Raw genomic sequence first — 16,599 nt, 5'->3', positions numbered from 1 at the left:
ATCATTAACACCACTTATTGGACATGTTATAGACAGGTGAATTAGCTTTTACTCAAGCTACGCTTTCTGCTCTCGCTCTCCTTCTCTCTCTCTCTCATACCTCTCTGAGCTCTGTGCTTCTTGTTACTTACTACACAGCAGACTAATAAGGACCAAGCCAGCTTTTTTATAAGCAAAATGAAGGCCCATATTGCAAAAATTGCTATGAATTAAAACACATTTTAAAATCTGAGAAATTAAAATAATTTTCATTAAATTACAGGTAACCAGCTTCTTCTGAAGAACTGTGCTCCAGTGATGTTTACCTGTATTGTGGTGATGGATAGCTCAACATACTTTTACAAGGCTTGGGATGAACCCAGATATTTCAGCTCACTGGATCATGCAAAACAAAGATAGTCCCTAAATTAACCAGCCTGATTTTGTAGCAGATGTTCTATTATGACATTTTTCACCGAATAGCATGCATCTATGTGAATTATTTAGCTGAAGGCAGTTCATCAGGCCAAAGACTAGCTACAGGGTTAGACAGACTGGTCAGAAGAGAGATTACTTTTTCTTCGTATGTGAACCCATCAATCCATGCATGCATCTATTGTCTATAACGTATATCCTCTATAGAGCTCACTCCAGGAAAGGGTACACCCTGAATGGGGTTCCAACCCATCGCATAGTATGAGCACACACTCGCATGCCCAATCATACACTATGGGCAATTTTGAATTGCCCATCAACCCAAACCACATATTTTTGGACTGTGGGATAAAACCCACAAGCTCAGGGCTGTCTGAACAAATCTAATGTTTCTTAGATCAGATCTGAGTCTCTTTATAAGTGGTCCTAGATCGGATGCATATCCGATACGCGGTCAGGTGACTTGAATGAAAATGGGCATATCAGAATTCATGTGACTTTTGCTTCTGCTATTTTTACTTTTGCTAAAATCACATCTCTAATTTAAAATGAATGAGAGGTCATATAAAAACATGACATGAATAATCAAGATGGCACGAGCTAAGATTTCACAAGCTGTTTCAGCGGATAGACATGTCCGCATTGCGGTAGGATAAAAGTTATTTGTTACTAGACTTTTCCTAAATGTGAACCATCATGACATGCAAAGCCGATCTGACCAAAAATCGGAATTGAACAATGTGGCGTGTAACGTGAACTTGGTCTTATAGGCTAATAGGTTAAGTAGAATACTGCTAATGCTAGCTAATATATAATTAGATAAAAAAATTAAACTAATTTAAGTGTTACAGCCTTTTGGACTAAGTGTAAAGTTTAAGTTAGAACTTTTTAATAGCAAATGGGGGGTAGAAGTATGTACTCATTGCACATTGTGATCTGAGTAAATACACTCTCGCTTTAACCAATGCTGGAAGATTTTCTCCATTCATTTGATTAATTTAAATTAAAGACACAGGCACATTGCTGAGGACTTTATAGAAAAAATTCAAATATTACTTCAGTGATATGGACTTTGTATAGGTTTGATGAAGTCATATGAACTAGTTTATTTAAAATATAATTCATCATTGTATCTAAACTGTAGTATGCCTGACAAAATAACATCATTTGCAACTCCAGCACGTTCGAAAGATGTAGTGGGAAGCTGGACGCCCCAATGTTCCGTTTTTTGTTAGCAACATGCTAGGCAGGTTACTAGAATTTTCTTTCTCAAACAGTAAATTGTCTAGTAGTTGTTTTAGATTTAACAAACAAATATGTATGTATTATTCTAAAACTAACACTTGTATATAAAGTATAATGAGTTTAAAAGTAAGAAGTTTTGCTTTGTTTATTCCTGATGGTGTGCGCAGCCATGCTAAATATGCCATCACTCTGTAAACTAGAAAAACTCCGATTTGGAAAAAGTAACCCAAGTTGACTTTTGTTACAGAGGCATTTTATGTCCCAAATATATTTTTTTTACCATTTACTCTGTCGTGGAAGAAGTCAATAGTAGAAAATAGTAAAAAAAATAATGTTAAACGTAAATATCTATTAACAATTATTTACTGAAGGCGGTATAGTGGTTAGCACTGTCGCCTTGCACCTTCAGGTTCCAGATTCGATTCCAGGCCAGGCTCGATTCACGTCTCTCTGTGCATGGAGTTTGCATGTTATCCCTGTGCTTGGTGGGTTTCCTCCGGGTACTCCGGTTTCCTCCCACAGTTCAAAAATATGCAGGTTAGGCTAATTGGCGTTCCCAAATTGCCCGTAGTGTGTATGTGTGTGTGCCCTGCGATGGATTTGCAACCTGTCCAGGGTGCCTCGTGCCCCAAGTCTCCTGGGATAGGCTCCAGGTCCCTGCAACCCTGAATACAGGATTAAGTGGTATAGAAGATGAGTGAGTGAGTAAATTATTTGTGATATTAGTGATGGTGCTGTTACTATTCTCAAACAACTCAGCACCTAGATTCACCTGTTGATTCACCTACAACAGTCAGATGTTAAGTTCAGATGTTCTGGAACAGTTCTTGCAAGAACAGTATTGTCAAGTGCCTTTGCAAAACTCATGAAGACCATCCTAGGAAAATAAGACCAAAATGTACCTCTGCTGCAGAGGAGAAGTTAATTTAAAGTTACCAGCCTCAAAAATCACCAATTAACAAACAGCACCTCAGACTACAGCCTTTACAGAGCATAAGTAGCAGACACATTAAAATAAGAAGATTATTGCATAGTTTGGATGCCTTCAGCATTGTTTTACAATGTAGAAAGGAATAAAAATCAGGAAAGACCAAGGAATTAGGTGTGTGTGCGAACTTTTGACTTGTAGCGTAAGTCTATTATCATTTGTATCTTAACTCAGATTGGTAAGCAAGTCCTGTCTATTTGCATTTTTTTCCATTTTTTAAATTACCACCTAAAACTGTTTTTTTTTTTTTCATTCCATTTCCACTAAGAATGGAAAACGTACATATGCAACTGATTTTCAAGTCTGCTCTCAAGTCAGTGCTGTGTTTGCCCATAGCTATGCTGGAGTTGGATGACTGTGCAGTTAGGAATATGAGTAACCTTGTTAAACAGTGTGGAATGAATGTAAGGTGTGAAATCTTTCTTTACCCACAAAGTGAGTCTCCTGCTGAATGCCTGGCAGCTAGCAAAATATCTGTAGACATAAATGCTGCACTAGAAGCTCCTAATACAGTAAGAGATGCTAAATATTAGGTACCTTATTCAGTTAAAAGAATCCTTTTTACATTTTTCCTAGAAGATCTATAGACCTGAGGTTAATTGTACTGGCAGGATGCAGTAATTATTTCCACAGCCTTCTATTATTCTTTTATCCCTTTTAGTTTAATATGTAATACAGTGCATGATGTTATAACTTGAATAAATCTGAATTGGTATAATCATTAATTATATTGATTACTTAAATCCACCCTACTTATGGTTATTCAATCGGACATAATTTATTGATTGTCATGATTACTCCATCTATTTGGTTTACATTTTATATACATTTTCGTTCCAATGTTTTATATCATAACTACCTAACCTTTAGAACTTTCAATTCATTTGAACATTACATATTTATTTACTTCTCATAAAAGTAAATTCAATTGAGTTTTACAAGCTTTTCTTCATTGCCTTCCTGTAGGAATTAACATGCTACTAAAATTTTGAGCACTTCAGATGATCAGTAGATTTTAAAAGTTCAAATCTGCAAAAAAAAAAAAAATCTCAAAAAACAACAAATTAAGATGTCATTCACACAGGCTGGGATTCACTGCAAATTTGTGAAACCCTGGTGTGTCATGCTCCTTTTGTTGGCCGCGGCAGAAGGTGACTTAAGATTGACGTCAAACTCACCGTGGCTGATTAATTTTCTGTACTCGAGCCTGTTTTAATGCACGGGCTTACCAGGGTTTAAGTGTCTGTGCTCCACATGGAGAAAGGGCCACATGATGAGAATTTGAGCAAAATCACTGCCTTTCTATAAGTACAGCTAGTTGGTGTCTTTCTGATTGCATCGAGCTAAGAATAGAGGTGTCTTAAAGAGGAAAGGGGATGGGTGTATGAATGCCGTCTGTCTGATAACATGTGCACCAAGACTGCTAATGATAAAGCTCAAAATAGCTAGCTTACCAGATAAATCCAAAACGCACCGTCTGTCTACTACACCACAGAAAAGTGGTTTAAAAATAACTGAAAAGACATTGAATATTTACCTTTATTTAACACTTTATGTTGGTCACTTTCCACCTTCATAAACATAATTCTTTATTTTAATGTCGAATTGACATAACACCTACTGTCAGCTGAAAAACCAACAAATGTCTTAGTATGGTGTTGAGCCCTTACAAACTGCCAAAACAACTTTAATCACCTTGGCTGATTTTATACAGTACTGGACAAAAGTCTTGAACCAAGCTTCCTGAAGGACTTTTTTAGCTCTCATTTTCGGGAAGTTTTTGGCTCTCGTTTTAAGATAAGATAAGATATCCCTTTAGTCATCCCACAGCGGGGAAATTTCTTTCTTACAGCAGTAAGAAAAAATTGTGCAAATAAAAAATAGGGACAGTACAGTTTATAAATACAAAAGAAAAAGTAAAGACAAAACGATAAATGCACTTTCAAACAAACTATTTGCACTAGTTTCAACACATTGCACAGGGGTAATATTGCACAAAAAATGTCATTATTGCTAATATTGCACAGTTTAAAATGTTATTGCACTAGGATAATGTTGTAGTTTCAAATAGTGTTATTGCACAGTTGCTATTGCACCCAAATCTAAGATAACGGTATTGTAAGACAGTATTGTAATGTCATATTTAAGATATTGTAATTATTGTTAAAAAAAAATTAAATATTGTAACATTATATACCGGTATACAGTATACTTTGTGAAGTATGGAGACTGTTTCACTGGGAGCAGCTCTGATTGTACCGTCTAAGTATTAGTCCCAGTACCTGACCAGTATCAGAGGACTGTTTTTTTATTTGTTAAGTCACACACACAGTGCTCTACGAATCATTCAGGTATAAAAAAGAGAAATGGAATGCTGAGTGGTTGGAACAGATGAGAGGGGAAATGAAGTTGCTGCTGAGATCATTACATAAAGAATCAATTTTTAAATTGTATCTTTATGCACTTTTCAGCCTTAAACCAGTACAACATTTGCTTTACCTCCCACTGCTTTATTTTAATCTACATCATTTAATTAAATTTAAAATGAAGAATAACTTTTGCACAGTACTGTATATCTTCTAAAACTGGAATAATTGAGAGTCACGTCGATGTTTTGATCTTTTATCTCAGGTGGTAATTGCTAAATGGACAGGAGAGCAATTGCAAGAAATTCTCACTTTTTTATTATCTCAGTTGGCAAGCTACAACACAATATTATTATTATGTGCATACACATAATAATTTGTCAGGATTTAATATATAGTAACATACTCATCAACTTTATATTAACAAAAATGTCAGCTGACTCGAGTGTTATACAGTATGTCAGTTTGGTGTTTTAATGAATGAATAGCAAATGACCAAACATATACAGCTTTAAATATGTTAATAGAGTTTTGTCAAGTGTCTTGCGTGTGAACACTAGTTGCACAAATGCTGAAATTTTACTCATGTTTTTTTATTTATTTTTTATTTAATCAAATTTACAGCAAGATGTTAGACTTTTGGTCATATTGTCAGGTCCAGGGATACCTTGGAAACTACTGGGCGATAATTCATAACACGAGCCAGGCTGTACTGTCTCCCTGGTGACACATGCTCAAAGAAAACGCTATCCCATACCATGGCATGCTGACCTTCATCTTCAGCTAATGAAATAATGCTACTTGCACTCAATAGCAGGGGATCACTTAATGTGTTGTGTCAAATCATCCAAGTCCATTTTTAATGGTAGCAGTAAGACAACGTGGTTAAGGTTAAAAGACAAGTCAAGTCGTCTTGACATACTGCTTCATGTCTTGCTCTAACGGTAAATAATGCATGTAGTAATGCTTATATGGTTCTGCATTGAAGTAAGTGTGTCTGGTTGTCTCTACTGACATCTGAGTGTGTGTGTGTGTATGTGTGTGTGTGTGTGTGTGTGTGTGTGTGTGTTGCAGATCCTTTCTGCAGCAGCAGACAGGCTCTGGGAAATTGACCTTGGTGTGCCTGTGTATTCCTCACTGAAAAGCTGCTGCAGCCCATGGTGGCATTTTTTTTTATGAATGAGCAAACATGCTCTGCATTTTAATGCCGCCACGGAGACCTGACCCAAGCCTCAGCCATGGCACAGAGCTCCTCCTCTCCATGAGGTTGTCTGCAGCTTTGTATTAATGAAAGAGGTGGAGGAAAGTGAAATGGCCTGCGCCTTTGAGTGCATCCCATCCAATCAGCACGTCAGCCGATAAAAAAAGGTGGTAATGGCTGTCTGGCATGAGCTTATCTAGAAACTGGAGCATATGTGTACAGCTTCTTTATATGAAACAACATTACTGCACTAGCTGGGTGTCATGTACAGGCACTCATGTAGCTGTTTAACACTATGGCTACAGCAATTGTTACTAGTATGATGTCTTATTTAATAATTAAAATACTTCCAATTTTAGTAAATCATACCCAAGTCCTTATATAAAGTCCGCAATAATTGTTTATGTTGCTGCTCTTGTAGCTGCTATGTCGTATACCTTATATTTCTCTTCTACTAAGAGATACTATATTTTTTTTTGTGCAATGCAAGCAGTAATGTTACCGACATAACCATGCTCATTACAGCAGTGATCTTTAGTAATATTATATCAATCTACATGACAGAGATAATTCGTCCAAAACACCACTCTTTAAGTCACACTAGTTCTTTATAAGCTCTATGAGTTCTTGATTAGGTCATCTGAAGACATGTCAACCCCTTCCCAGTCCCACCCGAGCTAAACTGGATGCCATCATTAGAATGATTAAAAATATTATTATTAATTATTAATAATTATACAACCAGTCTAATGTTTGCAGTTGTTTGATTTTTTTCCTTGATATTTATACTAATTCCAGACAACACCAGTATGCTCTCTGGATCCATCAAAAATGCTACATCACATATTTATCAGCTTGCTCCCTATTACATACTAACATAGTTTAGTCATCTGCATTCAAAAGGGATTTAGAGATACATTTTCTATGCATTAAGAATAAAGTATGAGCAAACTGAATTTTAGTTTTGTATGCATGCAGTTATAAACAATGAAAACAACACAATTTTGTTCACATTTGGGGAAAAAAAGCATTGCCTTAAGGATGTAGAATGTTCAAAATGAAACCTGCCATGCATTATGGGTTGCATAATTGTCATTAAGATATGTTCATGCCATTGAATTAATTAACAAAACATAAAAAAAAACACTTTTAGATATAATACACTCAATCTTGGTCGTTTATATCTATCAAGTCATGTATTTGTCATGCATATGTACTTAAAGCCTCAATCACCCAAGTGAGGATGGGTTCCCTGTTGAGTCTGGTTCCTCTTAAGGATTCTTTCAATTCCCATCTGAGGGTTTTTTTCCTTGCCACCGTCTTCAGGGTCAATTTGATCATTTTGATTCATGCACATTTTTCACATTTCATACAAATTTCCAGAATTTTGTAAAGCTGCTTTGACAATTGCTAAACTAATAAAATTTTATTAAATTGGGTTGAATTACATATTGTGCACAAACTCCATGTACTCCATGATCTGGTTTGTTTTGCTTTTCTGTTGCCATTTGTTTATGTCTATCTAATTACTGAGTTTCATAAATACATTATTAACAAGATGAACCTATTCCCCAGACAACTGTTTGCTTTTTGTTTCATTCAATTTTGTGCAGTGGTGGTATGAAACTAAGCGAGAATTTTACTATGACATTAAACAAATACAAGCTTAATACTTTTGATAATTGAGTGCATTTGAAGGTAAGTACTTTTGTACTTTTTCTCAGTAGAAATGTATATGGAGGACTTCTACTTTTGCTTTAATAATATTTTACTTGTGGCATCTTCACTATTACTATAGTACAAGACTTGTGCACTTTGCCCACCACTGATTATGTGTGGCATGAAACTGAACCTAAGCAAAATAGCAAGACAGCCAAAGGGATTAATTCTGTTCTGATTCAGCCTCAGGGTAATATATGCTGCTAGGTAAACTATAACATCATCCCTAAAACATATGGCCCTGTAACTTTAGATTTAAGAAGATTAAAAAGGTAAACTGTATTCCAAACCAGTTTGAGTTAATGTAGCTTTGCAGGGTCGATCTGAATTATTGAGTGCTGGTGTCTCATGATAGCTTCATCCCAGTATGTTTGATGAGCCTGAGGCTTTTACTGCAAAGCCTTAAAATGAAACCTCAACAAAATGATGTAATGTTTGACTCCAAGCACAGTAAACATTGGGCGAAGAAAGCATTTACCTGTCCTGAAGATGGAAAATACAAGATTCTTTTGCTAAGCCTCAGTCATGTGGTGCAGGACTATAAAGGGATTCTGAATGAAGTAACATCATAGCTACTGTATGCAAAACTGAGGATATTTTATATGATAGAATAATAGTAAGTGTAAGGCTAAAACGATCCCTCGAGTAACTCAAGTAATTCGATTACAAAAAATGATCGAGACAAAGTCTTCTGCCTCAAAGCTTCTTTTAATGAATTTTAAAAGCTTGCAGTATGTTTTTGAGCAATTATTTGTTTGGCATGATGCAGCGCGACTCCGGATCCAAGCCGCCAGTTAACACCGACAAAGAAGAAGCGCTTACGTCACCCAAAAAAGCGGAAGGATACGCAAACAGTTAGCTGTATGTTGTTTGGAGGGAGCACTGCAAAATGGAAGGGAGCGATAAAATTATATTTAAATTTATTTTAATGTGTGCCTTAGTTTTTTTGATACATAAAGTCATTTGAAATACCTTTTTAGTTTTTGCATTTGAGAAAAGGCTTTAAAATAAGAATGTATGGCGCTGTAATGCACTTAATTCATCTCAGTTAACTTTAAGCTATTCCTTGTATTGTGAATAATGACATTGTTTATTTTTGATAAAATGCTGTACGCATTTAAAAAATAAAAGAAGATTTTTCTAAAAAAAATTAATCTTTGTTTCTCTTATATATTTTACATTGCTTTTTAATTAAGCAAAAGTACATTTTATCCGATTGCTCGATTAATCGATTACATTTTTGGTAGATTACTAAAATATTTGATAGCTACAGTCCTAAGTAATCATGATTTATATAAACTAGGACTATACTGAGAACTTTTAATAGCTACAGTATGTACAGTATGTGCTTGGATTGTATTTGGCCTTATTTGTTCAACAATTTACATTAAAAAAACATCTCAAAACTAAATAAATCTAAATTTATCTCTTATTTCTGACATTCTGAACCATGTGAGTTTTTATTTCAGTACCTTCTCTTCACTTTATATAAAAGTATAATAGCTGATATGGATGTCATGGCAAAGACACAGTTATGTAAAGTGTAAGCATCATCAAATTATAGCTCATCTTAATGTTAAGATTCCGACCATAACATTAATTCAGGTATTATGTCCAATAATTTTCATTTTTATTCCAAATGTTCTACGGTATCATGTTTGATTGTTGACACATGGCGGTGCAAGTTTGCTAATGAAGAGGGCCTACTTCTGGAATATTTCAATGAGGAATTCATGACATAGTAAGACAAAGGGGACCCTCACCCTCAGTTTGACCCCATGATTTCCTTGCGACCCCTAAAAATGACTTTACCTGCATGTTTTTGTTTATCAACTGGAGTAACCAGCTTAGCTAGTGTAATAAAGTGCTTAAAATAATGTGCACTGTTTAGGCTTAAAAATAAAACAAATTATACATTTCAGCTACCAAACACTATTGGCCATAGCCACACACACTATGTATATACATACAATATGTATATAATGGTGTTTATGTAAAAACTTAGCAGCAGCCTCATTTCCCCTCTCTTCTGTTCCAACCGCTTAGCATTTAGCATGACCACCAGTATACAAATCACCAGCCTAATCATCTGTCATCATCTGCACCTGTTTCTCACTGGTTTATGCCTTAAGTTAGATGTCTTTTTAAGCTTGAATGAGTCACGGTTCACTGTGTGGCTTAACAAACAAAAAATATTCCTCTGAAACTGGCCAGGTACAGGAACTGGACTGAAAATGAAAGACAAAAATTAGAGCTATTAGACCACTCAGGAAGGCTGGAGAACTATTCCTCAGGACTGCATTAAAAATACAAGAAAGTCTGGCTCTCTGGAAGTAAAATATAAAGAAATGAGAGCTGGCTTAAGACGTTTGCACAGTTGTATAGATGTTTATATTATAAAATATTATTACATTAGTGTAGCCTGTGGAAGAACATGTGTCACCAAAAAAAAACCTTAAAGCCCTTAAAATTTAAATGCATAAGATGTTTATACAGTTTTCCAACTTTAATAGAAATATAACACAACCTAAAATTACTGGTGCCTATGAAAATTACTAGAACATTTCAGTGCCACTCGGGGTAATTTCAGGTTATGAGTTTTAATTGTGGCACAGACGTGTACCAGGAAGCATTGCTGCCTCATAGCTCCAGGGCTTGTTCCTAAGCTTGTGTTGTTGTGGATTTCTGTTTTCCTCAGGAAACATTGATATCTGACATCCAAACTAGAAGAAAAGATTTGCAGGCCATTCTGACAACAAGCATCCTGACTTTAAACATGCATTTGGAGCTCTTGAGGAAACCACTAGCAAAGTCAGAGGAAACGCAAGTCAAGGAGTTAGCCAGAAATCGTATGTTTTTCAGTGTCTGTCTGTGGCCTCTCTCTCACTCGTTCTCAGTGTTTTTCCTTGTAAGCAGTTGCCCATGGCGGAGTGCACGTTCTGCAAGTGTCTGTTCCCTATTTTTAACCCCCTTCCAAGCTACAGCAAGCAAACACAAACACCCATACACACACAAACATACCAAGCAACAGTTTCTGCCAGTAGCTAGTCATGAAGCTGAGACAGTGGCAGATTAAATCAACCTGAGGGCTGATCCGCTGTCACAGTGATTACCCATTCTCTCTGTATCGCTCTTTCTCGCTCTCTTTCTCTGTCCGCTTAATCACAGCTGTGACTGGCGATCTCTTGCAGCTTCCTGCCAGAAGCTTAGATTGACTCCTGCCACCTTCTTCCATATCACTGACTCTATTGAAATTCATTCAACAGAAGTTGTTGTACAAATTTGTGCCATTGTTGCCATTATTTGAGGAAACAACATGAGACAAAGGTCTTCGTCAAAAAGCATCTATGTGAGGGATTTATCAATATCAATATCAAGGTCAGTATTCTCAGGGGGGAAAAAGGAACCAAAATTAAAGGAATTAAAAAAGGAACCGTTACAGTACTTGTCACTGTACTTTTATTTTAGATACTGCTAATCTGCATAATTCCCTGGAAATCACAAAGCTTGTAAAAAGATTTTAAGTGCATAATTGGACCATAATTGCCCTTAATAATGCACTTTATGCACATTTCTATTTAAAGTACACATACCGTATTAAAGAACCTAGAGGTTACCATACAACTGACACAAAGTTGTACATACAAGAAAAACATTAACATGTATGGCTTTAACTGTTTCGACCTTAAAAGGTGTTATCTTATGTATCGTTATTTAATATCTGAAATGCAGTAACATTTCACCTGGCATGTTTATGCTGTACACAAATGCTCTGTGGTCATAAAGAAACAACTTTCTTTGAACACTTTTTTCAGAAAAGTAGCTGTCTGGTCTAATTCAAGCTCAAACTACATCAAACAGAGATGGGGGGGGAAAAAACTCAGTAACATGGACATACAGTCTAAAGATATGTAGGTTAGGTTAATTGGTGTTACCAAATTGCCCGTAGTGTGTGAATGGGCATGTGAGTGTGTGTATCTGTGTGCCCTGTGATGGATTGGCATCCTGTCCAGGGTGTATCCTGCCTCGTGCCCTAAGTCTCCTGGGATAGGCTCCAGGCCCTCCGCGACCCTGAATACAGGATAAAGCGGTATAGAAGATGAGTGAGTGAGTTACATAATGCGTTTTTTTCATGTGGCAGTTCATGTATGGGCACACTGACTTCAAAAATACATTTCTTAATTCATTTTCAATTAATAAATGTTTGCATTTGAGGTAATAAAATATTGCAATTTGTTTCTAATCTTACAGGTTGCACACTCTAAATTATTTGCACATTGGCAGGCAACACAGCATCTTGTGTGATAAGAGCAGATTATTTGCTAAGTTTGTTTAGAATTGTAAGAAAATAAAAATAAAAATAATACTGAATCTGGAAATTTATAAAATCAAGATACCGACATAATCGCAATACAAATCAAACCAGCACCTAAGTATTGTAATAATAGCTTATTGGTTGGTCCCTGGTGATTCCCATCCCTAATATCCAAGTTATGAAATAATGTATAATATGTGATCTGTCATATCAAGTCTGGTATCAAGTCTGGTATCAATTCACACAGGTTAGTTTTGCACTTGATCATCAAAAGAGTGTGGCGGCTGAAATGTAGAGAAATAAAATAATTAAATATCGGTTGATAAATCTCTTCCTCGTCTTTCAACACAATTGAGAAGGTTTTAATCCTAAACACTGATTTGGCAAAGCTCTTTACTGAATGTTTTTTTTAATGGCTTAAAGTATGTAAAAATGCCATGGTTTTATAAAATGATTGCATAGGCATTATAAAAATTTCAAAACTATGATATGACCGCCTGGTTATGACTGTTCATCACGAAGCTTTTATGCCTCTCCATTTACATAGCTTAAGATTCTATCTAGTTGTATGTGTGTAAGATTAGGCAAACCCTATCTATTTTCATGATGTTAGAAAAGTTTGACACTGTCCTGTTCATATTTTGATGTTTCAGTAGAAGTCATGTGCTCAAATATGGGTGAGCATAACTACCATAACTCACTCACATAAGCATACAAAGGCATGAATCCACACAAACATAGTTTACATTTTGTAAACTATTCTTACTGTAATAGAAATAGAAAGCATCCTTGATACCCTTGTAAACCTCGTCATATACAAATGTGTGTTTTGTAATATGCAGCACCACAACAATGCCAGTCCATCAACATCCAGTCTGTCAATACATAAATGCATAAATAAACGATTGTCTTACTATATTTGTAAGAACCTTTCACTGGCATACACTATACAGACAAAAGTACTGTTTATGGACACCTGACCATTACACGCAATGCAATATGCAGTTGCTGAACATCACACTTCAAAAGCAGGGCCATTAATATGGCTTTAGCCCACCCCTTTTTAATTACAACAACCTCCACTCTTTAGGAAAGACTTTTTACTGGATTTTGTTTTCTACAGCTGTGAGAATTTGCCAATTTAGTCACAAATGAGCTCAAACACTTACAGAAAATGAGAAAACTGGCATGTAGTTAGTGTTACAGTTTATCCTGAAGGTGTTCATGTGATTGAGTTTATGGCTTTGTGCAGGCTACTCAAGTTCTTCCCCACCAACCTTGGGAAGGCATATTTTTATCATGATCACTTGTGCACAAGGAGTCTTTCATACTGTAACACCTTTGGGGCTTTTAGTCCTAGTAAAGTATCAGTTTGAGGTTAACAGGCTATGCCATTAAAACCCTAACTCTAACCTTAACGTGAACCCAAGTAAATAAAATGAAACCTTTTGGATCTTGGGTTTTTCTTTTCCTTTTCTTTTCAGTTGGTCTCCACCAAAATACAGATGTATACCAGCATGTACACACACACTCTCACATACACTAAGGCTGTTTTGTTTTCATTAAAAGGCAACACGATGTCTAGGGCCAGTATGATAGCCTACAATTAGGATAAGTGAAGTTGCTTCCATTAAGCTAATGATGTCTTAAATCGTTAAATAATGGCAAACACAGGTTAGGTCAATAAACTTCATTGTATGCACACATCCACACTATTATGCAATATTAGAGTTTTCAGCACCATGGACAGGGAATCTCTCTTTCTCTCTCTCTCTCTGTCACTCTCTTTCTCAAACACACAATAACAGGCACACACATACAAACACACTTTTCCATGAATTTCTTCCCCATCAAACGGTTCAGTGACAGCAACAAATGGTCCGGCAACAACAATGACGAGAACCCAGCATGATTGGGTCCCTTATCAGGGCAGCCATCTTTACCTCGGTTCTGCACCTCACCGTTTATAGGAACAATGTTAGCTATTAAACTCTAACGTTGAGTTTTATGTGTGATTAAGAGGCACACGAGTGGAGTGAGTGATGTGCAAACAAAGGCCGAATGGGGAGGGGAAGCTCTTCTAGCAGATTAGCTGCGGGGAAGCACCGGTGCCCTATTTAGTGTTATTGAAATGTACTCAAACGTGGAGTGGTGCGGATGTGAGAGAACACCTGGCCTGTAAAAAAATAAATAAATAAATAAAACCTTATCCTTTCCGTACAGACTAACACACACACACACACACACACACACACACACACACTGACTTAAATATCTGCTTTGATGCTGCTGGTGCACTGACACAGTAACCTTGGCCAGCTGCAACCTGATGCGCCAGAACACTGTGTTTCTGCCGTGCAATGAATGCAACAGGCAAAGACAACTAAAACACAGAAGGGCCTCTTTAACATGCTGCTCTTCTTTTCATCCTGAAATGAATCCCGTATTACGCATAGACACCACATTAGTGCATTGGTTTAAAAAAGCAAATCATTATCACAGGTACTTTCCCCACCAAAAAAAAAGGTGCCCCGATGAAACCATGTCGTCAGTTACCATGACGACCTGGTCAAAAACGAAGAATTTGTACCATTCTCGGCCCCCCTACCTTACACTTATCCATGCACGTTCGCACCGAGTACGCGTCCGTCTCGTAGCGCTCGGTCATGCTCTCGAACTCCTCGTATTTCTCCTGAGCGTGCACGTCATAGCGCTGGTACGCCTGCACGCACAGGATACACATGGACGGGTCGCCGCTCGCGAGCGCATCCACGCTGCAGTTTAAGTTGTCCGGGTTCGTCAAGCCGTAGAGCAAATCCATTAGCGAGTAGTCACTGCAAAACGACAGGTACAAGTCGCCCGGGTTCACGCCTGGCCCCGAGAGGCCCGCACACAGTTGGTCCGCGTCGGCGAACGTGAAGCAGCTCCTGGGCGCGCTGTCCGCGCGGCACGTTTCCAGTCTCCACGCCGGTTTACTAGTGTTTCCAACGGGAACGGCGTCACGAGGCGAAGCTATCCCGGCCGTCTCCTCGTCTCGGCTACTGGTGAGATTGGCCTCGGCGCAAAAGCGCGGCCGGTCAGAGAGCAGCGCTGCAAAGACGACGAGCGACGCCAAGGAGAGCCGCCATCGCTGCACCCTCTCGGAGTCTGCGGACTGCTGCTCGTTCTCGCGCGGTGCAAGCCGGTGCGTTAAGCCGTCATTTCTCTGCCGAGGCTTGCGAGCGCCGCTGGTCATATTTCGGACAAGCGCAGCACCGGCCGACTCCACCGTGGCGGCTTCCTTTCTGCCACTATGCTCATTTGACGTTGAGGTCTGCCTCGCGCGTCCGTGTTTTTTCCCCTTTTGTATACCTTCACTTCCCCTGCTTGACACTGAACGGCGGCTTCCCTCCGCGATGATCTGCGATAATCAGTTAGTCCATTTGGGGGACGATGGGATTATTATTACTGCGTGCATCGTCGAAGGCCCGCTCGAGAGAGCGAGAAAGAACAAGAAGTAGAAGAACAAGAAGAAGAAGAGGCGGTCGCGTGCGCAGCAACATGGTCTCCTCGCTCTTCGTTGTTCGTCACGCGCTCAGCTCTCGCGCTTGGCGCAGAGCCGCCGCGGTGCGCTCGGGCCGCTGGCTCCGGTTCCGGGGTTTCTGGCTGGAAGCGCAGGGACTCGATCCGGCGCTTCCGCGTCTGCACGAGGTGGCCTCTTCCCCCTCGACGTCCGCCGCGCTCATCTTGCTCTGACGTTTACGCCGCGCGCCGCCGTCGCCGCGCGCTTCCGAATGCTCCGAGAGAGCGCGAGCGTTTTACGTCATCCGCAGTGTTTCGTGCTGGTACGAGGTAACCGGGTGGTCGAAATAAAACGTCTACGGTGCTGAATCAACACATTGACCCAAAAGATCACTGTAAGGGTCCAAACAACACTGAAGGTTATTTCAGCACTGCTGGGGTTCATTCAACACTGCTGAGGTTTGTTCAACATTTTAGGGGTTCATTCAAAACTGTACACGTATGTTCATTCAACACTAACACTAGGTCTACATGCAACTCTCTAGATGGATATTTAAACATTTTAAGTGTTCATTTTATACTACAGAGTTAATTCAACGCTATAGATGCTTATTCAACATTATGGGACAGTATATTTTTTATATGATTTAATTCATTAATTCCTCATCTATACAGTAGTGTTTATCCTGTATACAGTTTGGCCTGGGAGACTTAGGACAGGACGTGGGATACACCCTGGACAGGATGCCAATCCATCACAAGGCGCACACACACACTACAGGCAATTTAGTAAGACCAACAAACCATGTCTTTGAACCGTGGAAGGAACCCGGAGCACCCGGAGGAAACC

The 16,599-nt window shown here is 38.4% G+C and overlaps 1 protein-coding gene across 1 annotated transcript in view; it reads right to left on the bottom strand.

Annotated features, from left to right (window-relative positions):
• nalf1a (NALCN channel auxiliary factor 1a) overlaps nt 1–15,930 on the bottom strand; it is a 94,912-nt gene extending 78,982 nt beyond the window's left edge. The window contains exon 1 of the mRNA XM_053477262.1: nt 14,857–15,930. Coding sequence (XP_053333237.1) covers nt 14,857–15,483 — 627 coding nt within the window. The 5' untranslated portion in view covers nt 15,484–15,930. The remainder of the gene's footprint in view (nt 1–14,856) is intronic.
• Between the last annotated feature and the right edge of the window lie 669 nt (nt 15,931–16,599).

The sequence above is a fragment of the Clarias gariepinus genome, chromosome 18 (assembly GCF_024256425.1).
Source record: "Clarias gariepinus isolate MV-2021 ecotype Netherlands chromosome 18, CGAR_prim_01v2, whole genome shotgun sequence".
In the NCBI taxonomy this organism is placed as follows: Eukaryota; Metazoa; Chordata; class Actinopteri; order Siluriformes; family Clariidae; genus Clarias; species Clarias gariepinus.
Note: the sequence above shows the minus strand (reverse complement) of the source record. Positions and strands in the feature narration are given on the sequence as shown.